The sequence below is a fragment of the Asterias rubens genome, chromosome 7, assembly GCF_902459465.1.
Source record: "Asterias rubens chromosome 7, eAstRub1.3, whole genome shotgun sequence".
Lineage (NCBI taxonomy): Eukaryota > Metazoa > Echinodermata > Asteroidea > Forcipulatida > Asteriidae > Asterias > Asterias rubens.
This window is the reverse complement of record NC_047068.1, coordinates 15,926,462-15,954,454: the sequence shown is the minus strand read 5'-3', so window position 1 is coordinate 15,954,454 and position 27,993 is coordinate 15,926,462. Positions and strand designations below refer to the sequence as shown.

At 38.6% G+C, this 27,993-nt stretch overlaps 1 protein-coding gene across 1 annotated transcript; it reads right to left on the bottom strand.

Annotated features, from left to right (window-relative positions):
* Positions 1 to 90: 90 nt before the first annotated feature.
* Positions 91 to 27,993, bottom strand: LOC117292448 (meiosis inhibitor protein 1-like). The gene is made up of 30 exons (XM_033774484.1): positions 27,723 to 27,993; positions 27,215 to 27,262; positions 26,951 to 27,024; positions 20,205 to 20,310; positions 19,036 to 19,242; positions 18,029 to 18,120; positions 16,858 to 17,033; positions 16,150 to 16,290; positions 15,775 to 15,804; positions 14,870 to 15,004; positions 13,496 to 13,717; positions 12,929 to 13,091; positions 12,481 to 12,592; positions 12,289 to 12,349; positions 11,799 to 11,932; positions 10,995 to 11,148; positions 10,252 to 10,403; positions 9,954 to 10,078; positions 9,553 to 9,678; positions 7,646 to 7,829; positions 7,138 to 7,236; positions 6,584 to 6,694; positions 5,832 to 5,980; positions 4,700 to 4,775; positions 3,679 to 3,854; positions 3,127 to 3,208; positions 2,607 to 2,716; positions 1,749 to 1,880; positions 575 to 678; positions 91 to 223 (listed from the first exon to the last, which is right to left on the bottom strand). Exons 1-30 carry the CDS (start codon positions 27,991 to 27,993, stop codon positions 91 to 93), a joined length of 3,885 nt encoding a protein of 1,294 aa, XP_033630375.1.

Here is a 27,993-nt window from a genome sequence, read left to right as displayed (position 1 = left end):
TAAACTGGCTGACATGATAACTGCATGACACATCGGAATAGGGTCAATGTGGAAGACAAAACTGCAAAGGGTTAAAGTGTGACTGTCTCGTCACTGGCTAATCTCTGGGTACTTGGTGAACTGTTTGAGGAGGTCTCTTGCCAGCCCCCTAGCTTGCTCCAGTGTGGTTATTGTTGAGGTAGAGATGGTGCTTGGATGCTGTATAATCGCACCACTCAAATGACTGAAGGAAAAGGGTTAAGGATAATGACAGTCTCAATCCAAAGTTATTTTTGTCACGTCACAATCAAACGTTTGAAAGGTGATCTGGGTTCTTTAATGACCACTACTAATATCCTAGTTCACAGGACGTAGCAATGTACACCTTACCGTCTATAGGACAAAGCAGTTGTGGTAAAACATTTTGTTCATGGGCACAAGTGCCCTGACCGAGGCTTGAACCCACACTCTGCTGATCAGAAACGCCAGAGCTTTGAGTGTGGTGCTCCCGCTCGGCCAAGACTGGCCAATAACTACTTGGGTCGACTAGTTTGGAGGTTTTGAGCGTAATAAAGGATACAGGATGTCATTGTACCGGATGGTTGGGTTGGTTGCTGTCAGGTCCACTACACGCTGTAGGAATGTATGTAGTCCATGTGCACCCTTTATGGAGAGCTTTATATGTGGCTGGCTCATAACCTGCAAGATATAACAATGGAAGCTTACAAAGGCTCCATCAAGTACTACTACACAAAACGCAGACAAAGGATAAAGAATCTGGGCCAAACTTTATAGAGCTAGCTGCTTAAAGGCAGTGGACACTATTGGTAATTACTCAAAATAATTATTAGCATAAAACCTTACTTGGTAAAGGGGAGAGGTTGATAGTATTGAACATTGTGAGAAACGGCTCCCTCTGAAGTGACATAGTTTTCAAGAAAAGTTTTTTTAACGAATTTGATTTTGAGACCTCAGAATTATTATCATTATTATTATTATTATTATTTATTCGGCCAAGATTTTAACAAACAGTACAAGAAACAATATTACCGTACTAAAGAAATATAACAGTATAAGAAACAACAAGTGTAAACTTATGACACCTAGAACAATTGTAAACCAATGATTGAATGAGACAGAGCACTGGCAATCAAGCAAGACAATTATAAAAACAGACAGGACAAGCCCATTCTAAGATGGCCAGGATTAATAAAAGTGAACCTAACCACTGTGACTCGAAAGCCTATCAATCCAATCTTAAAATAGGAATAGAATCTTAAACAAACATTTAAAAACAGAATTAGATTTTGAGGTCTCGAAATCAAGCATCTGAAGCACACAACTTCGTGTGACTAGTGTGTTTTTCCTTTCATAGTTATCTCGCAACTTCTACGACCAATTGAGCTCAAATTTTCACAGGGTTGTTATTTTATGCATATGTTGAGATACACCAAGTGAGAAGACTGGTCTTTGACAATAACCAATAGTGTCCAGTGTCTTCAAACAATTCTTGCAGAATGAGCAGGAAACCTTTCACAAATGGTACAGATGACATACATTGTACACAATTGCTTTGTGCTATTTGCTAATTTACACACACACAAACAAACGACAGCAATACATAAGAGGAAACAATTTTGTTATTATGAACAAAATGGTGTACTAATGTCTTCCGAAAGAACTTGTGGTTCTTCAAAGAACTAGTCAGTGAGTCTCGATATTTTGAACAGTGCACTCGGTTCATCTTCATGAGAGAGAGTTGGGCATACCTGTTGAATGAGTGAGATTGCCTCAAATACAACGTCAGTAGAGAATATTACATCCAATGACTTGAGGTAGTCTGCCACACTGTCTAGATGCTGAACACTCACCGCGTTCCCTCTATTCCCTTGCTGAAGATACTGTTACAAAAAGAGAAATATTGCTATATGAGGCCGTATCCGAATTTGTGGCTACGGCTACGGCTACGGCCGAATCGCTGCGTCATTATGCATTAAAGTATAGGACGCCCTTAGCAACACCCCTGGCAACGGTCGTAGCCGCAGCCGTAGACGCCAATTCGGACACGGCCTTAGTTCTTGATGTGTTTTATTCAAGTTGTCTCTGTGGACCCTGGTTTGAATCACCCCAGTTTGAATTCCCATGCTGAAGATACTGTAACAGTTAGAGAAATAATGCAATCTTAACGCTTGATTAATGGTGACTAGATCAATGCTGTATTTTGTTTGGGTTGGCTCAGTGGTTTATTTCCCTGCCTTTCATCTCTGTGGACCTCAGTTCGAATCCCTCCGGTTCAAATTCCCATGCTGAAGATACTGTTACAAATAGAGAAATAATGCAATCTTAATTCTTGATAACGGTGACCAGATGCTGTTTTTTTTATAGGCTGGCTTAGTGGTTACTTTCCCTGCCTTTCACTGTTCTGGATCCTGGTTAGAATTCCCTGTTAGAATTCCCTTGCTGAAGATACTGTTACAATTAAAGAAATAATGCAATTTATTTCTTGATTTCTTTTATACCCGGGTGATGAGAAGCAGCAATTATTGTTACATTTCTTGCCCCAAAAAACAGGTGTGAATGCAAATTTTGTCCTGGACGTTATTTTGTGTAAAATAGAAAATGTTTACCATTGTAATAAGCTGAAAGACATAGTCTGGTAACCTGCCATCTTCTATACTAGAACCAATACAACATCTCATGAGCTGGTGGTTCCATGGCTGACTCAACACATGGTGACCTATAACATGACAAAAACAGATTGCTGTTTATTTGTAAAGCATAGAAGTTAACCCGAGAAAAGCACTGATGTTTCAAGTCATGTTTTGTGGTATCTTTCTGTCTTCCGACTGCTTGGACCCCGGTTCAAATTCCACCTCAGACCAAAGCCTTGTTGTATGTTTCCTTTTGCCAACAATAACTCTGGAGACTACCCTTGATCAATAACCCCCAATTACCAGCAGTTCTAAGATATACAACAACAATCTATAAAATACATACAAATGGCAATATCGTCCTGAGTAGACAATTGTTTAAATGACCAAATCTGGCTCTTTGTATTTGAGACAAAGCTTGTGTGTTTTACAAACACCTTCTTGTGTGTTGGGGCCAGTTACAAACTTATAGAGAATATTAAATGCATCTTATTACCCAGTACTTGATTCTTGTCCATAAGATAGGTAACCAGACTTCTCAAACATGTTACTGCTGCTTGGCCGAGTGAGGGATCACCCTGAAATGAAGAGATGAACCACAGATAAAAGTTCTGGGCTTAATATCTCAAAAGACTGAGAATCATTTTAAGATAAGTTGTTAATCCACTGTCCACAAATAACCCAAAGCTTTACAATGGCAAGTTAAACGACTGTCCACAACTGAGCCACAGCATAAGGCCTTGGTTGGCCTTTTATACATCTAGCTGTTCAGTGATTTGTATGATATTTTGTACTGTTTTTAATGCCCTTTTTTGAACTTATAATTTTCCTGCCTTTTCTGGGATGTGAGACATACCCCTTTTGGCGACTTTGTTGCTATGCTGGGCATCGCACTGTTGTTTAACTTAAGTTTAAATTTTTATTTTTTAGTGTGTATACACTTATATTTTGTGAATATTTTCCCGAATAAACATTGTTATTAAATGACTGTCACAAATATGCTAAGCCTTACAATGACAAATTGAACAACTGTTTTTGCTCTCCTTACAATTGCAATAGTATTTTGTAGCAAGGTGTAGATCATTCTGACATCCTTTGATTTGATTCCAAGACCCACATCCTCGTCGTTCAGGAGCGTTCTTGGTTTGGAAGTCTCGACTAACATCAGCACCGGCGATTCAAACTTGCTGTTAAAAATGGCCGTCCACAGGTGCAATGCACACACTGATAAGGAAATCAACACCCAATGGTGTATTAGAAATAATTGGAGCTCAATTTAACGATAAGTTAACTGAGATTTGAAAACTGTGACTTTTGTATTACTGTCCTAGTACTCTACCAACTCAGCTGTCTTGCCCTATGATGGCGGTCTCCCTATTTTGTTTTAGAATCTCTATTTGGTTGTATACTTGAAACTTATTCCAGTCTTTGTAAAATAACTAGTAAGCTCGGTAAGATTCAATCCCACGACATTGTGATTGCTAGTCCTACAGTCCAACCACTGGTCATGTGAGAGAAAAGTACAACTGTATGACATTTATAACAAGATTTGAAAAGGGCTGCAGTAATAGCACTTGAAACCAGAGTAGACCACATCTTTTCAAACAGATGACATTTTCCTAATAACGCAGGGATCATTTTGTTAACGTTTCTAAAGAAATAATTGTAATTAAAAAAGAGCCGGCCTAAAGTTCTAGCCACAAGGTGCCATCCTTACAATGGCTCTCAGCTCAGCTCATAACAACTTGTCATTGGAGAGCTCTTACTTGGTCTTCAACTCATTGGTTGGGTGGCATCTTGGCATCTTTCTTTCGTAGAGCTCTTACTTGGTCGTCAACTCATTGGTTGGGTTGGCATCTTGGCATCTTTCTTTCGTAGAGCTCTTACTTGGTCTTCAACTCATTGGTTGGGTTGGCATCTTGGCATCTTTCCTCGCTTTCAACCTCTAGGACCCCCCACTTTGTGGATTGAGTTTTCAGTCCCTTTCTAATTTCTTGGTTTTTCTGAGAGTTCTTTGCTACACCAGAATTAATTAATGAAATAAAACAAAAACTGAAAACTCCCTGTACCTTTTCTTGGGAGGTGCTTGTTGCTCTTTAGCATTTCCAATGCAGCATTGAGATCCAACATCATGGTGTGTGGGACCTGTAATACGTTAAAGGCAGTGGACACCATTGGTAATTGTCAAAGACTAGCCTTCACAGTTGGTGTATCTCAACATATGCATAAAATAATAAACCTGTGAAAATTTGAGCTCAATCGGTCATCGAACTTGGGAGATAATAATGAAAGAAAAAAACACCCTTGTAACACGAAGTTGTTTGTGTTTAGATGGTTGATTTCGAGACCTCAAGTTCTAAACTTGAGGTCTTGAAATCAAATTCATTGAAAATTACTTCTTTCTCGAAAACTATGGCACTTCAGAGGGAGCCGTTTCTCACAGTGTTTTATACCATCAGCCTCTCCCCATTACTCGTCACCAAGAAAGGTTTTATGCTAATAATTATTTTGAGTAATTACCAATAGTGTCCACTGCCTTTAAATGACATGAAATCAAATATTTTTTCTTTGATGCAAGAAGTAACTGCTACCATTTCCCAAATCGGGTATCTCCCCTCTGCCTACGTAGTGTACCTACATTTTGACAATTCAAGCCTTCAACTCTTAGATATAGTCTTGATTGGTGAGGCATGTTTTTAGTAACATAGTCGCCGATATCATAACACAAATTAATGAAGAAGAGATATATGTATCTTGCCAAATTATAGTTTTCTTAAACTTTTATAACTTTGATCCTTTTTTGAATAAAGAAGTATTTAATTCACTACAACTTTCACTAAAACTGACCTTTTCAGAGTCATTACCAAAACCAAGTTTTGATTGGTGAGGTATGTTTTGTTAACATAGTTGCCGATATCCTAACACAATTTAATGAAGAAGAGATATGTATCTTGCCAAGTTATAAAACTGGTAAATTATAGTTTTCTTAAACTTTTAACTTTGATGCTTTTTTAAATAAAAAAGTGTTTAATTTACTATAATTTTCACTATGACTGACTTTTCAGAGTCATAACCAAAACGTATACACTGACCCTTTAACTTATACGGGGAAAAATAACTCCTTTTAAAAAACTGATGACTATTTATTTTTAAAATTGAAACTTCAAACAAAATTCTAATTAGTTTGAGCCTTTCTAATACCTTGATGTTCAACTTGGTCTGATAGATGATAATGTGAGCGATAATACTTAGGCAGGAGCAGTGAAGATCGATGGACGGGGTGGGTTGAGTAGATAGCATCATCTCAAGATACTTCAGGGTGGGGATGTTGGATAGTAGTATGGCGGCAACTGATGGAAGTTATTAAGAGGAAAAATGTTACCATCAATTGGGGGCACTACCAACTTATGACTTGCATTTCACTTGCATTTCACTCTATACATTTGGTTCTTGATGGTAGCAATAATTAGCCCTAAGATAGCAATTACATTACACAGGATTTTGAAAGTGTAAAAATTATGTTTTCCCCTCAAAATGGCCTAAAAATACACAGAAAATCAAAAGAAGAAGAAAGCAATTTTTGATTCACAAATGTCATTCATGTGCCCATGGGAAAGAAGAATACTGTTTTATTTGTGCACAAGTTTGTTATTGACGACACCAAATGCGATTATGGCACATCACCCCAATCTATGCCACACCTTCTACGATGCCCAGCCCTTGATGAGCAGTGCTGCCTGGAATACCAGATGGCAGCAAACGAGAAGGCTGTGAGATGCGCCCCAATCCTGGACAAACATTTGCAGAGTAGAAGATGGACTTGAAAAAAGAACATATTTTGTAATGGCCTCGAGTATCAACCCTAGCAGAGTCTTTTTCAAAGCCATACCGTTTTATCACCATCTCCAAAGATCTTTGATGGTGATTTTGAGGATGCAAAGGATCGTATTTACCTCTACTCTCTCCATGAGGTGCAGTCTGGATGAGCAGACAAGTCAGATAGTTGAGACTAGCTTGGCGGACATCTTGGCTGCTCACTGGGCTTTTACTCAGTTGATTGGTTACTGCAGCCATGTAAAGAGGATTATACACTTCAGGACTTTAAGTCTCAAGTAACACGCCACAACTTGCCCAATAACTGGATGTTGTAACGAAGTATTTGTAGTTTCAGAAAGTTTGGTATTAAACCACAAGGGAATCTGACTGTAAAAGACATTAAATATACATCCCCTTAAGGTGATCCCCTGGCTGCCCTGTTCCCAGGTTTTATGGTAAACTTGGTGTGTACCCCTGTACACAACAGTTAAAGGTTGGATGGCTTCTGACAGGCAGCCCAAACACTAATTGACAAAATAAGGAGACCCCCGCCAACATAGGGCTAGATAGCTCAGTTGGCAGAGTGCCGGCATGATAATCAGAAAGTCAATGGTTCAAGTCCTGCTCCAGTCAATTTTTCTTTATTCAACCCAAAACAAAAGTTCAATTTCAAAGTTGTTCTGATTGTTACCGTGATACATGAGTTTGACATCAGCTGCACTCAGTTCATTTTGAGGTCGTCTGATCCGCACTGTGCACATCAAGTGCAACAAGGCAACAATGTGTACATCTGCAATCACAAACACAAATATTCTAACAATCAAAAATCAGATACTTGGAAGCAAAAACAAAAACTTGCTGAATGCTATCCATAGTGTAAAGCCACTGTTCTTGTGACTTTTTCCTCAAATAAAAAACAGGATTGGTAAGAACAAAAATGACATCATTGTTTAATATTAGTTTGTAAGCTTACAGATTATGATGTTCAAGAAGTAACTGTGTCTGCATGAAAGCCAAGAACTTACTAAGAAAAACAAGAAAACTTGATTAAGAAAAAGAAAAACAGTAAGAAGCAAAAATCAAATACAGTTAAATTGCTCTCTCACAAAAAAACAACCCTTAACACAAAACCGTCAGAAAATAAAGTTGATATGAATTCATGAACTAATTGAATTGTTATTTAAAAATTAATTGATTACCTGTAGGGAGTTCAGTCTCAGAAAGAAACAGCCTCTGTACAACATCAGGAAGTCTCCTTCTTAAGACCATCATTATCATCTCAGAAGGGTCCTCATCATTAGAGAGGGGATCAGCACAGAAGACGCTCTCTAGTAATGATAGAGACTTACTGATGAGTGGGTTACTACCACTACTCATGATGTCCTGTTGGAATGAGTAGTTAGGAGTCATTGAGTGTTTGACTTGAGTCACGTCATTGATAAGGCCTTACTGATGAGTGGGTTACTACCACTACTCATGATGTCCTGTTGGAATGAGTAGTTAGGAGTCATTGAGAGTTTGACTTGAGTCACGTCATTGATAAGGCCTTACTGATGAGTGAGTTACTACCACTACTCATGATGTCCTGTTGGAATGAGTAGTTAGGAGTCATTGAGTGTTTGACTTGAGTCACGTCATTGATATGGCCTTACTGATGAGTGAGTTACTACCACTACTCATGATGTCCTGTTGGAATGAGTAGTTAGAAGTCATTGAGTGTTTGACTTGAGTCACATCATTAATAGGGCCTTACTGATGAGTGGGTTACTACCACTACTCATGATGTCCTGTTGGAATGAGTAGTTAGGAGTCATTGAGTGTTTGACTTGAGTCACGTCATTGATATGGCCTTACTGATGAGTGAGTTACTACCACTACTCATGATGTCCTGTTGGAATGAGTAGTTAGGAGTCATTGAGTGTTTGACTTGAGTCACGTCATTGATATGGCCTTACTGATGAGTGGGTTACTACCACTACTCATGATGTCCTGTTGGAATGAGTAGTAAGGGTTCATTAATTAGATACTTTTTTTAGTCAAAGTAATTAAGTTGGGATGCTCTTGAGTTATGATAGTGACATGTTGATAAGTTGTTTGCAACTACTCCTCATGACACCATGTAACACAAGTTATTAGTAATGGAGTGTTTAATTTGAGTCAAGCTTTAACAGGGACTTACTGAAGATATGTTATCCTGTTTGAACGATTAGCTAGATCGTCTGTTAAGTGGTCTTAGAGGATGCACTAAAAGTGTGCTTTTAAAGTCACCTGAAAGTGGTATTTTGCCAAAATAAAGCTTTTGTCACTAAAATATGTGTTTTGATGAGTGGAATATGAATAAACAATTAACTAAGGTTTAAAAAAAATTAGTTTCCATGTTATTTACAAATTTGAAAATAAGCCCGACCCGAGAAGGCGCTGCTCGTGACGTCAATCGAGGCGCGATATTTGAAGAGAAAGTGCTGCACAGAGCCGAAAAAGACGTTGGACCGAACCACTAGGCACTATTGCTCTTGTGAGTCTGACCAGCCATGCAGACTGACCCAATCTTTAGTTGTTTTGCTGCATCCAGCAGCAATACAAATGCAAGAAAACAACTTTTTTGAAACGTACAAACTCAATGACTTGGACTGCATGTACTTTGCACATGTGTTTACTATACGCATCAAGGCAAAGTCTGCCTCTATTGACGTCACAAAAGGGGTAGGCGGAGTCAACCCCCCAAACAACTTTAACTATTTTTTAAACATATAAATCGTGATAAACAATTACTAAAAAAATTGCGTTATTGTTACTAAACATATACTCTTATGTTTGAAATTGTTTTTATTTTTTATTTCCAGGTAACTTTAAGAGGATAGAATTATTACTCTATCTTCTGGTGTATTTTCTCTAAAAGTTAAGAGCAATATAAAAAGAGAATTTGTCACTGCCTGCCTGTGCGAGCTCTTAATACAAGATTGAATACTGAGAAAATAGAATACTAAGCTGTCGCAATACTGCTTACCAACCAAAAGGACCTTTGGTACAAAATGCAATAATGGACTGACATTTCGATAGCAGAGTCTTCCTCGAAGGGCAAAAGGTTAAATCGAGGTATACATACCAGTAGAGTTTCACAGCACTGTGGAGTCTTCCTCAGTAGTTGAGGTATAGTAGTCCTCTCAGTACACTGTCTGGTTGTTACCTCTTGGTCATCATCAGTCACGCTACTCAACAACCATTGCTCCAGCTGTAACAAACAAAATAAATTGTGTAATTTTTCACTTGAAAATTGAATTAACTTTAACCAATCATTTACCTTGTGGTATTATTTAACTTGGAATGTGTTTTGATCAAGTGGCTTAGTGCATTGGACTAAAGTTCTGGTGGCTTATTAGTCAACCAAATCCACATAGTGCCCCTGGCAGGATTCGAACAGGGGTCCTAGAGGTGAAAGGCGAGGACAGATACCACTACGCCAAACTAACCGCCTGGCTATGTTATTATTATTTACAAATTACTTACAATTTTTCTTGCAAATTGGACGTTACAGTTGACTGACCCAAAGCACCATTCCAGAATGCATGGATGATGGGTGTATATACTGTGAAGATCTTCACTCTGTAGGATTTTCAATAAACACTGCACCCCTACAAAAAATACAGAGCATAAATTATTTTTACCCAGTCAGTCGCCCTTGTGGCCTATAACTTGATATTGATATTAACCTGTAAAAACAGAAAGTCTAAGACAAAGACTGATGAAAACCGGCGTAATTATCTCAAATTGTTTGAGGCTAAGACGATGAGTACATGTAGCATACCTGGGTGCATAGAATGCTCCTCCCCGTTGCCATGGCAACATGCGAAGAGGAAGAGAATATGCTTGAGAGATGGTTTGGGTAACTGCTGTAGGTTTGGATGGTTAGACAAGAATGCAATCAGTGCTTTACTCAGAGTTGTCTCCGGGACCAACCTGTAATGAGAAGAGTGAAATGAAAGGTTAGCACCAAGTATGATAAAGGATCGACAGCGCTGACCAGATAGTGATAGACAGTGTCCTTTCTTTTGTGATCAACTACGGACATGAAACAACAAGCCTATGATCATTTTGGCCTAGTGCGAGTCAGAAGAAAACAGTGAAAAGTGTCATCATCGTTATTTTGTAAATTGATGTTGTTTGTTTTAAGGCTGGGCCTGTAGTTTTATATTTGTTTTGCTTTGTTGTTTCTGTATATGGTTCTTCAATTTTTGAGGTTGAACAAATAATAATATAAGACAAAAATACACAAATTTCAGCATTAATTTTGGCTGTAACAGCTGCTATTTTTTCAATAAGGATTTTATACAGTTTTCTCAAATATAAATTCATTTCAGAGGGAAATGTTTCACACAAAAAATGGTTTTAGTATGACTTCACACTCAGTAAGCTTTTAGACTAAAATTTAACAATGATATTTTTGAAAATATAGAGATGTAGCCTACTCGCCATTGTATTGGTACATATAGTCAGAATACTGCAAGATCTCATACAGTCCAATACAGAATACTACAGAATGATACTTACCTGTCATTATGTAGGAAGGCAAAGTAGAGTAATGCAAGGACAGCCTGCTGCTTCCCATCTAGATTCTTCCCCTGATCTAAACCCATCAGGGCACTAGACCCTCCGCTAACAGACGCTAACTCATACAGTAGATTCAACATCTCACCAGCACTTCCTAAATTCAAACAGATTTTTAAAGCCAAAGTATACCTTTATTTTTTGGAACCCATTGATTGTTTTAATAGACCGATCCAGTAGGGTCCGCCCACGACGCAGGTGTGAGCAAGAACACGTGGCTCTCCAATGCCTTTCTGCAAAACTCTGTCGCGTGCGCCAGAATACGCGCACACGTCAAACCTTAGTGTCGAACCTTCGTTGCGTTGTGATTGGTCAATACGTAATTGGGCGGAGCTTAATGGATCGGTCTATTGTATATATGTAAATATACACAATAAAACTAACCTGTGGAAATTTTATTTCAAGAGGTGGTAGTGTTTTTGAGAAACCTGAAGCTGTTATGTCCCACAGGAAGAAACATCTGCAATTGGAACACACATAATCTGAGAATTGTTTCATGCAGAAACATTCTTCAGATTGAAATCTTTTTGAATCCCTTTCTTTAAAACCACATTCTCAAAATGCTATTCATTATCAAGAGCTGCCGTGCAACTTACCAAGTAAGTTTTTAAGGTCATTAACTTTAGGAGTAATTATACCATCCCTTTAAAGATAATTTGGGTTTGAACAAAGACAAATTTACTTTCAAACTGAAATCAGTTTAGGCGCAATTGACAGAGAGCTACTATGGTGGTTTCGGGTATTTACCCTGTATTTGTGGTAGAGCCTGCTGTAATAATTCTATCAATTCTTGGCGGTCATCTGACGATGAGGTAGGGTGAAGATCTTGTAGAGATGTACAGAGATTGCACAGGAAAGAGTTGACTGTGTCCTGGAGTGGTCTGCAAATAATTGTTTTAAAGTAGGAGTGAAATAAATCGCTGCGGTACCGCCACTAATAAATAACACATAGTATTCAAATTACCTCTAGTCAACGGGCTAGCTTGGTTGTAGTGGTACATGTCAGGCCTGCTCTATCAATGCAAAGGTTGTGGGTTCGAATGCCACCCAAGTGTTTTGCCTTTGCATTTTTGTCCACAGAGCTCAGGAAAAGGACTGAGTACAAAAACAACCCACCCCCCGAAAAAAAAAACCCAAAACAAACAAACAAACAAACAGACAAACAAACAAACAAACAAACAACCGAACAAACAAACCAACCAACAAAAATCTCATGGTAACCAAACTAAAGACATACTCAGCTTGCATTGGGAATCTGTTTCTGACTGTCAGGGCAAGGTGAATAAAAGAAGATGAAGCTGAAATTAAGCAGAAAATATAGAACTTTATAACACGGTTACCTGCACACTTTACAATTTCAAATTTACTGCCAATGTTATCTCTTATTGGCTACAACTTTCAAAGTGTGTTAAATGTTACTTCAACTTACCCAGTTTAGCACTTAACCTGTCACTGTCTGAAGTGTCCAGTTCTAAAGCAACGCACAGCATTCCAAATAGATGTGTGTAGATGTCAGGAAGACATATGTCACTGAAATTCACCTTCATCAACAAAAAATAGATGTGATCTGAAGTTTTTTTAACAAATGTGGGATTGCTAATTTGAAAATAACTCCGCATACTGAATGCTTTTATATGAGTGTGATAAAGCACTGTATAAGAACTTCCTACTAATGTTATTATTTAAAGTTTTTAAAGGATATTGCATAGTAAGGTATCAATGTTACCGGTTTGACAGTAACACCTTGTGAATATCTACTTTGCCATGTAGATTTTGTTCCTCGGGAACTAGGTCTTGCTTTTTATTCTACTGCCGCGGAGTCCATTTCTGAACTTGTGAGACTACTTATTTTGAACAAGATAATAATTGAGTATTACCATGACGATTGGAATGCATGTTGTATCTACAGCCTGCATGAGGAATTGAATCAGGGAAGACACTCCAGTATTTTGAGTCTTGTCGTCTGTTGTCTGGGTGTTCGTGGGTGCGGTTAGATGATTCTCTGTAGTACTTGGGTCATTCAGACAATCAGTGGCTAGCCTATATGAGGGCAAGATTCAAAATGAGAGCCTTAGAGATATTTAACACCTCATTTAAATTGTCTTTGCTCTCAGAGACATTAATCTACATTTTGTTAATCCCTTGAAATTGCTATTTGTAATTTGTGGTAAAGTGTTTCACACAAAAAAAGAAAGATAACAGACAAAATCATAATGAAATATCTTGTAATGTTTTAAGCCAAATTTAAATAAAGACTATTCTATGGATATACCACAACAGCACACAAACTTTACAAAAAGCAAAATATACAACAGAGACGAAGGTTAAAATTTTGGTCCAGCAAGGAAAAACACCACATGCCCCATATATTAAAATCTCAAACTTTTGTACTGAACTTTATAACTTGCTACAGTGCATGGCAATAGCAATGTAAGTGGGATTACCTGAATGCCTTCTGGATGGCTCCAAGCCCCTGACTGAGTAACGTCTCTTGCTTAGAGGGGTGCCTACTTAACCCCTCTCCTTGCCCATGGTGTCTATGATGGGTGCGCTTACGGTGACTTGTACCAGCTAGAGGTTTTGGGAGACGTTGGAGGCTGTCTAGCAGGGCTTGAAGAGGGGTGAGTAGGGACTGGAAGTTCATTGGACTGGGAAGGTGGTCTCGTCTGTCAAAAAACAAAAGAGTTTCATGTTTTTGTTACTTCTTACCTATTTAAATATTTATCTGTGTGTGCACACAGGAAAACAATGTTCATGTTTTTTTAATGTGACATTTATAATAAATTGAATTTAATTGAACTGAATCAAACATTAATGTGGACTCCATATTGATGGGACTGATGAAAAGAATTTGCCTATTGTAGTCACATTAATTATTTCCAGTTGACTATCATTTGTGGCCTAGCTTGATTTGCACTAATGGTTGCTTTGGTTGATTTGGGTTGATGGATTGATATGGGTTGATTTGATTGATTCTGTTGAATTGGTTGATTTTAGCTGATTTGGCTGAATTTGTTGGCTTTGTTGATGATGTTGAATCGATCGATTTGGGTTGATCTGGCTAAATTGGTTGATTTGGGTTGACTAGACTTAATTGGGTGATTTGTTTAATTTAGTTGATGTGGTTGATAATGTGCTTTTAGTAAAACAAGACCCAAAGCAAAGGGCCTATTGGATTCATGCCAAAGAGAGTACTTTGTTTGGAAAATGGAACCCGAACCCGAACCCCTCGAGGGTGTACAAAACCCATGGACCCAGGTCACAGCGTGCAACAATTCTTTTGTTATACCTTTGTGTAATTGTTATTCCTCTTCTCGAAGTTCTGTTGTCATCTTCAAACATTATTACGACGGGCTATTCATCGTTTATTATAAGCAGACGAACAAGAAACAATTCCGTCGAACCCACGATTGTTTCCTACACAGCACTGGAAATCGACCAACGCTGGGAACGATCAAGGTGATGTACACCGGTGTACATCACTTCTCATGTTACCCGGCCGTCGAGCCATAATAATAATAATAATAATAACAACATTTGTATAGCGCTTTACACGGGCGTTTCAAAGCGCTTTAACATTGCCTGAAAAAAAGATGTAACATGCGTTTTTGTTGTGCGCCACATGATTGGTTCTCAACCAATCAAACTTCACAGTTTGTTACCGAGGTATAACAATGCAATTTGATCTCGGTTCAATGTATAACATCACAGTTCATGGGTTACAAGTGAATTTTTTTCTCCCTGGTGTCTTCTCTTTCTCTTAAAATTTAGCATCTTTGAAAACACCATTAAGTTTGCCATTAAATGAATTATATTACCTGAGTAGATTGGTGAGTGTCTTGGTGGTGTGTATGACCACATTGACATCAGGGTGTTTCATACAGTCAGTCAGCAATGAGCTGAGCTGCGTCAGGGTAGACTCATTATTCATCAGGTGGGTATCCAGGGGTTGTCTGCCATGGACAAATATAACAAGAGAGTGTGTTTCATCTTACAATACAATCACCCATTCAGATGCTCAGTAGTTAGTGTCATTGCTGACAAAAAAAGTCTTAAAACTAGGATCAAAATGTTGGGAGTTGTTTTGAAATGATGGAATTTACATCTTTTGGTAATCCCTGTAGTTTAATTATGTGACCCGCTACGTGAGATGAGTCAGATGTTGACAATTTCAAGAATTGAGTTGTAATATGCTTGGCTGGAAACAACACATCAGCAGCAGTAATTTGGTATGTGTCTAAGCTTTGGGGTGTATCGCGTTGCTGAGTTACTCCCGTTTGAAATTAGCCACTACACCATTTGTTTTGAAAAACGAATTACAAGTAAAATGATATTTTAAACTACCATTGTGTGCAAAAGGATACAAATTAGACATAAGTATGATGACAAAATTGTTGTATTCATAGCTTTATTGCCAACAAATTTTTTTTAAATACATTTTCCACATTAAACTGTCCATAACTTATATTGCATATGGCGACATGTGACTCATTTTCACAGAGTGGGTCACAAATATGTGCGAGGAACTTCTAGGAACAGTATCCTCGGTGCTGGAGAAAGTGGTTATTGGTAAATACTCCAAAAATGAATGGTCATAAAAACTTACTTGACATGCGAACATTGCAACTGTTGATAGTACAAACAACCATGAGTAAGGATTCCCTGATATTTTACTAGTTTCCAGTGAATAAACAGACCATACAACTTTGAACATAATACTCACTTTTTGAAGATTTCAGACAATAGTTGCAACCTATTTGGAGAGGCAAACAAAAATATTGTCATTCAGAAATGAATTTTACCTCCTTCAGTAAACATCTTTTTTTTTGCCCCAGTCCCAGTCTTCCATTAAGAACAGCTGTATTGCTGTTCACTCCACCCATTTCCAAGTCACCCTGCAACCCAGTCAGTATTGTCTACTAAAGACCTCACCATGACCTCACTAATGCCATCTGGAGCCCATGTTTTAAAGCCTCAAAATTTTTGCATTAGCCTCTATCTGTATGAAGTCTTACTCCACCCATTTCCAAGTCACACTCATACCCAGTCAGTATCACCTACTAAAGACCTCACCATAAGCTCACTAATGCCCCCTTACCCATAGTTTAATGCCGCAGCGTTGTTGAGTTTAGCAGCTTGCTGTATTGCCCTGATGATAGATTCAATGCCATAGACAGTGTGGCATTTACTGAAGAAACTGTTGATCTCAGTGAATAGAAGCAGACAGCAGAATGTCGAACTGATGATTAGAATAAAACAAATTACCCATTGAAATGGGTTTTTTTTCTAACAATGGTGAGAAAATAAAATTGATAAAAAATTACAATTTGAAAACAGGTTTTAAACTGTATGAATTATGAGAACTATTTCTGTAACACCTTGTAAGGGTTTTCAAGGTACTTTGGCCTATTGAGCAGCCACTGCCAGAAACACTGGGGCGAACCTCTCTTTTCTTAGCGATAAGTGTAACTGGGTTCTTTTACGTGCATTACACAACACGCAGGACCAACAACTTACGTGCCGTCTCAAGAATGCAATCATAATGGTTAAGTGTCATGCAAAATTTCCCATAGACTTTTAGAGTTTCTAATATAAGCGCCCTTTGCAAAATGAAAAATGGCCTTGCTCTCTCATCAAAAATACAACTCCAGGTCTGTTCCACTGCTTTCCAAGTCCTGAACCTGGCACATTTACAAGAACATTTTTTCACAGTAAGTATGCTGCCACCTAGCGACATATAATGTCCCAATCAGATGAAGATACATTATTTCTCAGGAGTTTTGGATTATGATGGAAAAAACTTCACCTCAACAATAAGCCGTTGGTTGTCGCTAGGGTCTCATAGAGGAATTCAGCCACGTCACCGTTCAGTAACTCTTCAGCGTAGTGACAAGGACCCTGCTGCGTTGCCTGATGGAGCATGACTTGAGCGGTGCACTGCACACTGGTAACCTGCAGGGCGTCATCTCTACTCAACAGCATCTGAAATCAGGGATAAGAAAAAAACAAAGGAGTCTGAAATGGGATCCAGATCTTTTGAGCTACATTGAAATGATGGAAGTTCCACCTTTTGATCATCCTGGAGTTGTAGATTCTAAGGAGCTTTTGGAAAAAAAAAGTCCCAGAAAAGAAGATCCATGAGCATGTATCTAATTTAGAGAAAAATATAGCAATTTTATTGCCAGGTAGACTTCAAAATGTCTGACTATCTCACCCCTGATTACTGGTGGAAGCATCAGTGCCTGTGTTATACAATGGAGATGAAAGTGCAGCTTTTTTTTTTGGCATTCTCAAAATTTAAATTGGATGATTGTGAACATTTTTATGGGAAAATGAGTGCATCAGAAAACTAAATTTGACCTTGGAGCCACTCTTTAAAGCCCGTGGACACTTTTGGTAAACAGTATTGTCCAAGTCCCACACTTCGTGTATCATAACTTATATATAAAAAAAAAAATGTGAAAATTTAGGCTCAATCGGTCATCGGAGTCGGGAGAAAATAACGGGAAAACCCACCCTTGGTTTCTGCACGTTTCGCCGTGTCATGACATGTGTTTAAAATAAATCCGTAATTCTCGCTATCGAGAATTGATATTGTTTTAATGTTTTCTCAAAAAGTAAAGCATTTCATGGAATAATATTTCAAGAGAAGTCTTTCACCATTACCTTCTGTAAACCCTGTAAATTATTTGTAAATCTGTGAACTTTTATTTTTTTTCTGTACCGAAAGTGTATAATGGCTATAACAGCACGTGGTATTGGACTCTAGTCATATTGAGTAATGACTCGAAATACAAAGTAATCTAACAATGCTTTGTTTGTTTCTGAAAACAATCTGTTGATGCTGTTCCTTTTAAACTTATCTGTGTTTTAAATTTGGAGTCTTTTTAATACATATATTTTTTAATACAGCTACTTGATTCTGTTGAAGTTAGGTTAGTCAATTTCAAGTGATATTACCCCTTATTTATTTCAACCTTTTTCAGAATGGATACCAAGCTGGTTTTCCCCTGGTACTGCATTAAAATTCTTGTCGGTTCCTCATCCCCAAGAAGGTTCTTTAACAGGCCTGATCCAAAAGAAAATGCAACAATTAGAACAAAAAATAGAAAATTGGTCGCTCTGGCAATGTTCTTTCCAACTCCCAAGAGAGTTTAGTCAAGCAGAGTGCTTAATGTTTACTAAGGGAATCAATGTGTGGTGAAGAGGTTTTCAACTAGTGGTTTAAACCCGCGCCGAGGCCTGGACTTGATCATTTTACCGAGACGAAGTTGAGGTAAATTATCAAGAACCAGGCGTTGGCGGATTTAAACCACTAGTTGAAAACCGATTCAACACACTTTGATTCCCATTCATACCTTTTCGGTCAAAAAACACTTCTTGGTCAAAAGGTAAAATAAATGCAAAAATTATAATTCTTCAATGATTTCTTTTAACACAATACCCCTCCAGCTATGAATTGGTAAGGCCCTTGGGTTAACAACTCCCTATAAGGAGATGATGTGCGCGTCGCGCGTATCGCGTGATGTGGCACAACTGTTTTAGCCGTTGCACTCGACCAATAGGAATGAAGAAACTGTCTTATAAGCGCAGGTGCAAGCGCGCGTGTCACGCCCATGTTATAACACTTTTTACTGGTGTTATATCATCCGTTCAAACAACCCCTCGTGATGCCCTCTCAACCAATCAGAATGGATAAAATGTCTTAGGTATTTATGAATGTACATTATAGTTCCTCATTTGAGTCCAAAGCTGTTCACCCGGGTGAAAGGAAGCAATTATGTTTAAATTTCTTTCTATTAAAATAACACCATAATTGTACAGTCAAGGTCCTCCAGTCTCCATCTGTACACCCGGGTAATGGGAAGCACATTCTGTCTAACTTAAAAGCATGCATCATGATTGGACTAGGACTTTAACAATCAGCAAAACAAATCTGTATCTGGGTGTGAGCTTCGTCAAGCCATACCACACGAGGGCTTACCCATAGCATTGATTCTTAACTCATTGCTCTGAGCTGTTGCCAGTAGCGGCAGGAGACAACCCGTGAGTTGACTCTGATGAGCCAGGGAAACTTGTCTACTGCCCTCTGCTGTTGATGCTACACAATGTGCCAGAATGAAGGCGCAGGAGGATTTGACTTTTTCGTCTGGGTAGGTGAGGCCAGTCAGTACAAAGTCTATCAGCACCTCTGAAAAATTAGAAAACAATTTTTAGTGCTTTGAAGAGAAAACTAGTTAAAGGTTACTTTCCCCTTGAGTAGCTTTTTCCTTTTTCATCATTCACCTCTATGAGTTTCTAGTTATGGTTTAACTACCTTCTTGTTCCGTCCTGGCTACTTGTTAAAGTGTCCTTTTGTTTTTGTTTATTTGTCCTGTTTTATCCCTTTTTGCACATTCTGTTTCAGAAGTCCACTTTGTCGTTTTATAAGGCATTCCCATACAAAACCTGGTCTTTTACAGATGCCTCCATAATTGGCTCTACTTTATTGTGTCTGGTCTCATGTTCTTATTATTCTCGTAGATATGTGTTTGTTCAATAGACCTTCAACTTGAACCAATACACAGGTCTAACTTTGAATAGCAAAGCTACCAGTTTTATTGGGTAAATCTTGAAACAACCTCTAGCTGTCAAGCTGCTGGTCTTAATAACAATTCTATTTTCCCTTAGTCCCACCTCCAGTCAAAACTCTTTCAGTGAGTATTTTGGCGAAAAACCAACCAAGACGAAGACCAAGTATTAATGGGTACATGTATTATAAATAGGATTTATAACTTTGCATGGTGGAAATCTGATATATAGTAGTAAGGTTTCTGTAATGATAATCTCTAAAATGAGTTGGGGTGGTTCTGAAAAGAACCATTGGTTTCAACTTGACGTTTCGATCAGTATGCTCTGATCGTCTTTCAGAACCATCCCAACTCATTTAGAGATTATCATTACATGGTGGTGCCACAAACCTTACATAGGGTGCAGTCGTTTAGCTTCCCTGGGTCGACCCCGGTGTATGGCAAGTTTTTTTTCCAGGACGAACGTGGGTAATTATCTGCACACGTTCGTCCTGGAAAAAAAAAAGCCATACACCGGGGTCGACCCAGGGAAGCTAAACGAACGCACCCTTTATAATACATGTATTATGATAGGTTAGCATACCTTCATTCTGGTAGAGAGTCTGTACAAGAGCTGGAATGGAATGCAATAGTCCACCCAGTAGGGTGAGGGCCGGCTGGCTGCTACTGTAATTACATGCTCGTCTCACCTTTAGTTATAAATGTACGATGCCAATTATTACTCATTAAAGATGACACTTGCTTTCATATGATGACATTGAGTTATTGAGAGCGGTATACAGTCTGGCCAAATTAGGATGGCTGACTGGATTAAGATGCAGCTATATTATGTGATGGGGGATGTGTCTTGTACACAAACCGCAAATCATTAGAAGTTGGCAGGGCTCGAAATAACCCACAGCACCCACAACAATTGCTGTTGTGCCCTGTGCTTTTGATGTGCATGGTGCCCTTTGCAAAGTTTGAAAACAATTTAATTTGTTTTTTATATAGAAGTGCCCCTTACCAGTGGAAAAATTGCCGTGCCCCTTCAAGAACAAAATTCAAAGCCTGAGTTGGTATAGCACTCACAGTGTCCCTTGCTCTACAAATCTATGGACACTAATAGTGTTATGACCATTTTCCATGGGCACAATAATAATAACAAATTCTTATGTAGTGCATTTCACAATAACCGTATCAATGCTCTTTACATTAGTGCCCTGGTCATGGGGCCAATAACATCCCTGTAATGTTTCTCAGCTCCCTTGGGAGTATACAGCTCTGAGCTGCCTGTAAGGCGCTTGTGGCTTTTTCATACACAATATCAACCTCTACCCTCGCAGGTACCCATTTATACCCCTGGGTGAAGAGAAGCAATTATAGTAAAGTATCTTGCTCAAGGACACAAGTGTCACAACCGGGATTCGAACCCACACTCCGGTGAATCAGCACCAGAACTTGAATTCGAAGCTCTTAAACACTCAGCCATGACACTCTAATGATTAGAAACTTTAGGTTTGGATGGATGTGATTTTCTTTCATCCAATCGCAGGCCTGGAATTTCAAGATGGCCATACTCCAAAGTGCAAGATTGTTCTCTGATGTCAAAAAACGAAATCTTACAAATTTACGCCCAGACATCCTACTTGCTACTGAAGTCATCACCTGATAATCGAACATGAAAATATCATACAGCACTCTGATTAAATTCCTATAAAATCTCCACGCAGGAAATGTCCCAACTGGTTTATTTATTCTGGAAGTTGCGAGGTTCGATTGTGGATAAGCGTGAGGCCACCATCGACCTGCTGTGAACATAAACACCCAGTTCCCAAACCCCCACCCACAGAAATTGTTTGTCTTCAACAATCTGAGGCGTGAAAGCGGAGCTATCTGAAATATTTCTCCAAGAAGTGGTGAAGAGATTGTATCTAAGAGGCATCTGTGAGAGGCACTTGAGGAAGAGACTTGATAAGGAGGACGGAGATGCATTTGGTAGCACCAGCGATTTCTAATGCCCAGGAATTCGCTGTTCAATTGACGTTACACTAGAGACTTTAACATATCACCAGTACTTTTTTTCTGTAGTAAATAGGTCAAACATTGCTTTGGGGTTAGAAACTTTTATTTAGAAGGGAAAATTATATTATCTACCAGTGTCAAGCTGACATTTTGATGTCTTACTGAAAGTCATAAATTATGAAGTGAAGACTGTTTACTGGGACTTGTTGTTGAGATGTGCATTGTATTTATTTATTACTATTTAAATCTTCATAAATATTTAACAGCATAAAGGTGACAGTTATCTGTAAACATTGGTATATGTTTTTATTTTCTATCAGACAATTGAGTGGATCCCCTGCTTTTGTAGTAGAAAAACTGAGGCCTATGTGTTTGTACAAGAATCCCTTAGACTCTAACAATTCTGGGGGGTTAGAACTGACCCGGATTCCAGGTTCACGGGTGGTCTGATCCGTTTTGGGGTCTGATCCGTTTTGGGGTCAGTTTGAGCAGGAATCTGTGTCAATGTGACCTGTATTAAGTTGACTTTAATTCTGGGTCACTTTGACACAGACTCTTGGTCTAACAGACCCAGATGAATTCGCCCTGTGGGTTCCAGAATCTGAGACAACTCTAACATGGAAGTTTTTTTTTTTTAGTTTAGAGAGAATGTACACGTTTGGTAATTACTCAAAACAAGTATTAACTTAAAAACTGACTTGGTAACGTGCATTGGAGAGCTTTTGATAGTGTAAAACATTGTGGGAAACGACTCCCTCTAAAGTAACATAGTTTTTGAAAAAGACGTAGTTTTTCATTAAAATATTAAAAGACTTCTAGCCAGAAGTCTTTTATTCGTATCTGAAAGCACACAAATCAAATTCGTGGAAAATCACTTCTTTCTCAAAAACTAAGAGGGAGCCTTTACTCACAGTGTTGTATACTATCAACAGCTCTCCATTACTCGTTACCAAGTAAGATTTCATGCTAATAATTATTTTGAGTAATTACCAAAATTGTCCAGGCCCTTAAGAGCCACTCAGGACAGTACGTCATGGGGGAAAAGGAGGCAATTGCCTCCATGCGTATCTATGCTATCTCAGCTTTATCTAAGGGTTTCTCAAAGTGCTCATTATGTTTAAAGACAGGAATGCTAAGTTTTTGAAAGATTAGAACCAGTTATAAAGCACTTAGTAAAGGGTTTATAGTAGTGCATGCTGCAACCAATTAAGCCAGAACATAAAAAACTGGGGCATTTGCCCCTTCTCAGTCTTTACGATAAGTGCACTGGATTCTTTTACATGATTTTACAATAACTGGGACTGTGGTCTTATGTACTCCTGATCCGAAGGACGAAGCAATGAAAGTTGGAGTGTCTCGCTTGAGTGTCAATAAAGGAACTTGATCCTTACACTGTGTTGTTCAGAAACACTAGAGCTTGAATCCAGTGTGCTTGACCGCTCACTCAGCAAAGCAATGCCACAAAATAATATGTTTTGCAAAGTATTCTACTTTTTAAATGTTTATCGTAGCACATATTTGCCTTCATCCCATCCATACAGCTCCTCGCATCATTAGTTAAAGACTAAACTGTGGGACGTTGCCAGTTTATCATGGCAGGGCTTGAAGTTTACATTGGACCGTAAATTTGAGGCCATTGATTTCAGTATCGGGCCAGTAAATGCACGACCACACAAGTCAAGCAGTCTTATGTTTTTCAATTGAATTAGCAAAATCACACAAATAACTTGAGATACAAGTCCTATGGTCCTGTGGATTCCCCCCACCACCCAAATTCAAGCCCACATGACATATCCAATAACCTCCCAAACATAAACTGACATTCGCACAGCACACCACATCTTGAAGTAGCTCAACATTAAAAGCGAATGACATACTGCAGTAGGGTAATTTCTCATTTTGATTATTTCATCAAGAAAACCATACCCAGAAACGTAAATATCTAAAATGGTGTCACGCTTATACCTACACGTTTGCCAAAATGTGAAAACAAACATCACCCAGAAGTAGTGTTAATGTCAAACTAAACCAAGAGTCATTTATCACATCGCGTGTCTGGGCAGTAAAATACCATTTCTGAAAGTCAATAGTGCAAAGAGGTCTGCCTCCAGGTTCTGAGCAGATCATGCACCAAACTCCATGTGAACTTATCTGGAAATTTAACGACAAAGCTTAGTTTTGCAATCTGAGTTCATCTGAAAGTGAATATTCAATGAGTTTTGGTTAGAGTAACCATTGATCTTTTTTTTTTAAATTGTTTTGACCCACCCGCCAATTTTGTTATTTTTTTTTAATTTTAATATTGACAAACTGTTTATTATAATTTATGAAGAAAATTTAAAGTAATAAGGAAGCGTTACAGAGACTAGACAGTGAGAGAGTGAAAAAAAATACCATAATTCTGACTTTATTATGTCATAAATCAGTGAATCATAATTATGAGATACATGTATAAGTTATAATTATGACTAACACTAATTTATGATTAAGAGATATGATATTAAAGTCATAATTATGGCACATAATATCAACTTGCAACTCATAATATGAGTTACTACAATGTCATTGTAGTAACTATGAGTTGCAAGTTGATGACTTGTACTTAGTTAAGTAAGTTTATCGAATGTAAATAGTTGCTACATAAACAGGATTGCCATAGAAAATACACACAAGGCCATGTGCTATCTTATACCAATAGTGAGTCTAATTCAGTGACTTGAAAAACCAAGGCTGGTGCTGTATCATGTAGCTCCAGATGTCAGTGCAATGTGAGTGCAGTCAGAAGACATGTCTTTATATGGTATGCCAGAACAGTTCATGCCCAGGGTTCTTATATAACTCATGAATTATTCATGAGATGACTGACCTTTCTCTGCTCCTGTGTCAGGAGCAGGGGTCAGGGTTTGAATAATTATTGATGCGGGCAGATGAGTTTGAGGCAGGAGGGACTGATCAGAGACGATGCCATGGGGTAGGGTAGCCATAATGAGCTGAACTGTGGACTTGAGGGGTTGCTTCAAACTATTTTAATTTTGGCGCAAAGTTATTTGGCTGGTAGGCTTTTCTTGATGAGATGTGACACATAATTATAGAGGATGATCAACCTGGGTGACCATCTATATAGAGGGTTGGTAATACTGTGCTAATATCGTAAACTATTGATGGTCATTTTTAGGGAGGATAAAATATTTTAACTGTAAAGTAGTGCATCTGGCTGAGGTTGGCTTTGCGGTCTCTTTTCGGCCTTTCAACTCATGGACCCTGGTTCGAATCCCGCTTTAAACCGAAGCCTTGAATCTGGTTTTCAGTCCCTACCCGATTGCGTGGGTTTTTCCCAGTAGGGGTTTTCCTCCTACATCTTAAACAAAGTAACATTTCTATTCTTCATCTCTGCAAAGGTAATTTTGGGCATAGTGGATAACAGTGCAAGTCACTTTGGAGGGTTCCTTGTGGGGTTTTTACCAGATTTTTTTTTATTTAAATAAAAGTAATATAAATAATAATAAGAAGAAGAATGCGAAGAAGAATGCGCAAGGTAAAAAGATTGTACAAAGTAAAAGTATGAACAATTGTAAAAGTCAAGAACAAAACAAATATTAACGGAATAAGATTCTCAGCAACTATCCATCAAACCGAAAGGGCATCAAATGTATGTTGAATAGACACACACACCCTTAACATTTCCATCCTTGGAAAAATATCATCCTACGCGTCACCCTAATGAGACCAGCTGGTACTTCTTCCTCATCCACACAGTCGCAACTGTCAGCCAAGCGACTGTAATTAAGGTCCGTATATAGATCCGTGCCATTCCTTTAACTCCCTTAGTATGTCCCCGGTTTAGGTTTTACGGTGAATTGCTCATCTGGGACTGCTCGGCGGAGAGAATTTATTGCAGGGTTAACTCGGCTGTAGGTTAGTGTAGATTTTATCTACTACCAATCCACACAACTGTCTGTCACAAATGCTTCATTGAACCAATCAATTTGAAACACACATACCAAAAAACCCTCCTTGAAAAATGTTACAGATCGGCCAGTTGTACATAGCATATATGTACCACTCCTTCACAAAAAAGGTGTACAAAAGATTTGCATTTCAAAGAACACACAATGTTGAACCAATAAATAAGCAATTTCTAAGTTACATTTGAACTATGTGTTGGTTACAATGACTTGTTAGATGTTATTTTGGTTTATTTTTACCCTTTATACACCGTTGTGTACATTATTCAAGATGACTTGCTTTAGTCACACCTTACTGCTTAAATCTGAATTCCTCAGACTATACACAAAGTTGCAATGTCTCATGGTTCGGACGAGCTTTTTGCGTAGTCACATTAGAGACGGCGGACACCCAAACTCACTTCCAAATGAATGTGTATTTTCCACAATGGTGCCAGGCTAGGGGGAGGGGAGTGGCAGGGGGCTCCCCCATCAGAATCCTAATCCCCCCTTTAAATGAAATTGAACAATACACAACAATTGATGGTTTGATCATAGTGCCTTGCTCTATGGTTTACATCAAAAAGACACCCCCTCCACCTATGTCTTTGCCCCCACCCAAAATGAAAATACTCTAGTTATGCTACCCGAATAATGGAAACATACACCTTTGTACACATGGTGCACAGAGTGAGGTCGGTGAATGAGCATCCTTCTTTTGACCTCTACGAAGAGGATGCCCTGGGCTGATGACCTCATATGACCTATGATGTCTGATCAACTGTAAGGTGTTATATCACACAAGTCATGTCAAATCAGGGCTCAAATTTAAGTGCAAAATCTACAAGACCGCAGGGCTTGTGGCTGAAAACAAGACCGGATTAAAAATGAGCAAGAAAAAAACTTGCTGTCACAGTATTCAGCTTGCACTCAATTGGTTTCGTTTTAATAAAATACTAAGACATGTAAAAGAAGATTTGTCTCATTTGTCTTTCATAAGTATTTTTCTTTACTCAACATAATTGAAAGGTATTTATTAGACCCAAAGTCAACATTTTACCAAATTTGTTTTGTTACTACTTAGTGGGGTATTGTTACTCAACTGAAAAACACAAGACCGGCAGATTGGTTTGGTCTTCAGCCTGAGGTCCATTGTAAAAACTTAGGCCCTGATGTTCCCTTGAACTGATTTGATTATTCCAAGAAGAAGCCCGTAAGCGCAAAAACTTGCTAAGCACATACCACTATTGCTAAGCAGATACTGATTACCAGCCAAAAGTCCTTAAAGTTTGCATTGTTGTGAATAGTGGCCAACTCATTTTTGCTTAGCATAGAAACTTGCTGCGCAGTATTTCCTGCTTAACAGGTTTATAAAGCTTACCTGATTGGATATCTGATGCAGGAGACAGCACACCAGCTCCTCCGATTTCAGCATGCAACACAGTTGAACCAAAACTATATTTAAAACATAAGTATAAGGGGAAAGCTAAAAGGTAAGTTTATGATAGATTAGTTTTTGTCAAAATAGTTTGCTGGGGAGTCGTTGCTCTTGAAGAAGTATGAGATCAGTGTTTTACAGGCATGATACTTGATTCTTGGAAGAACATTTTTTTGAAGATTTGATCAAGTACAAGCCCTGACTTACCTTCTACAACCATACCAGAGATCGTGTTGTCAGATATATCAAGAAGACCTACAAGAAGAACAAACAGTACATCGTTTTATTAGATCTTATTAGAAGAGCACCAGGCAAGGAGTTCCAAAGAGATGCGGTTTGTGGAATAAAGCTGTTTGAAAGTGGCTCTTTGTTAAACATCTCAGCAAAGCAAAAGTGTATGGATGAGAACAAGCAAACAAAGAACTGCTCATAGTTAACACACACAAAATTAGATTAAGGTTACCAGCCAAAATAACATGTCACATGTACAAAAAAATGGCGAGTATCATGCTTGTTTTTGCTTAGCAAAAAGTTGTTAAAGCACAATTTCCTGCTTAAAAGCAGCTCTATGAAATTGGGCCCTGGTTTTACCCTCATTCACATTGGTAGGAGGAACCAGGTGGAATACATTGGTGATGACAATATCCAGAGAAAAGACGGACGCTGGCTCCCATTGTTTAAAAATGGTAGGTTCTAGGTGGCAGTTTTTACTCACCAAAGACTTTCTGAGTCAGATGCCATGCAACACGTCCATCTTCTGCTAGGACGTCCAACAGATGCTGGTCATGTGAGTTGATGGCATTCAAGAGCTCTACTAGGAGGTGCTTCTTCCTCACCAGGGGCACCTCAGATGCAATGTCTTCAAAGGTCTCCGTGGCACAGGCAAGACAAAAGAGGGATTGGGGGCGGGAGCCAGGGACTATCCATTCGGGTCCATGCTGGCTGTGATCTGCTGTGAACGCTGAAAGTTGGCTGAGGTCTGACAT

Excerpts from the sequence above, each read along its gene's own strand:
- LOC117292448 (XM_033774484.1), bottom strand. The coding sequence starts at position 27,993 with ATGTCAGACCTCAGCCAACTTTCAGCGTTCACAGCAGATCACAGCCAG. Across the intron at positions 9,679-9,953 it reads TCCAATTTGCAAGAAAAATT|CTGGAGCAATGGTTGTTGAG; the intron begins GTAAGTAATTTG and ends TGTTTGTTACAG. Across the intron at positions 7,830-9,552 it reads AGTGCTGTGAAACTCTACTG|GACATCATGAGTAGTGGTAG; the intron begins GTATGTATACCT and ends TCATTCCAACAG.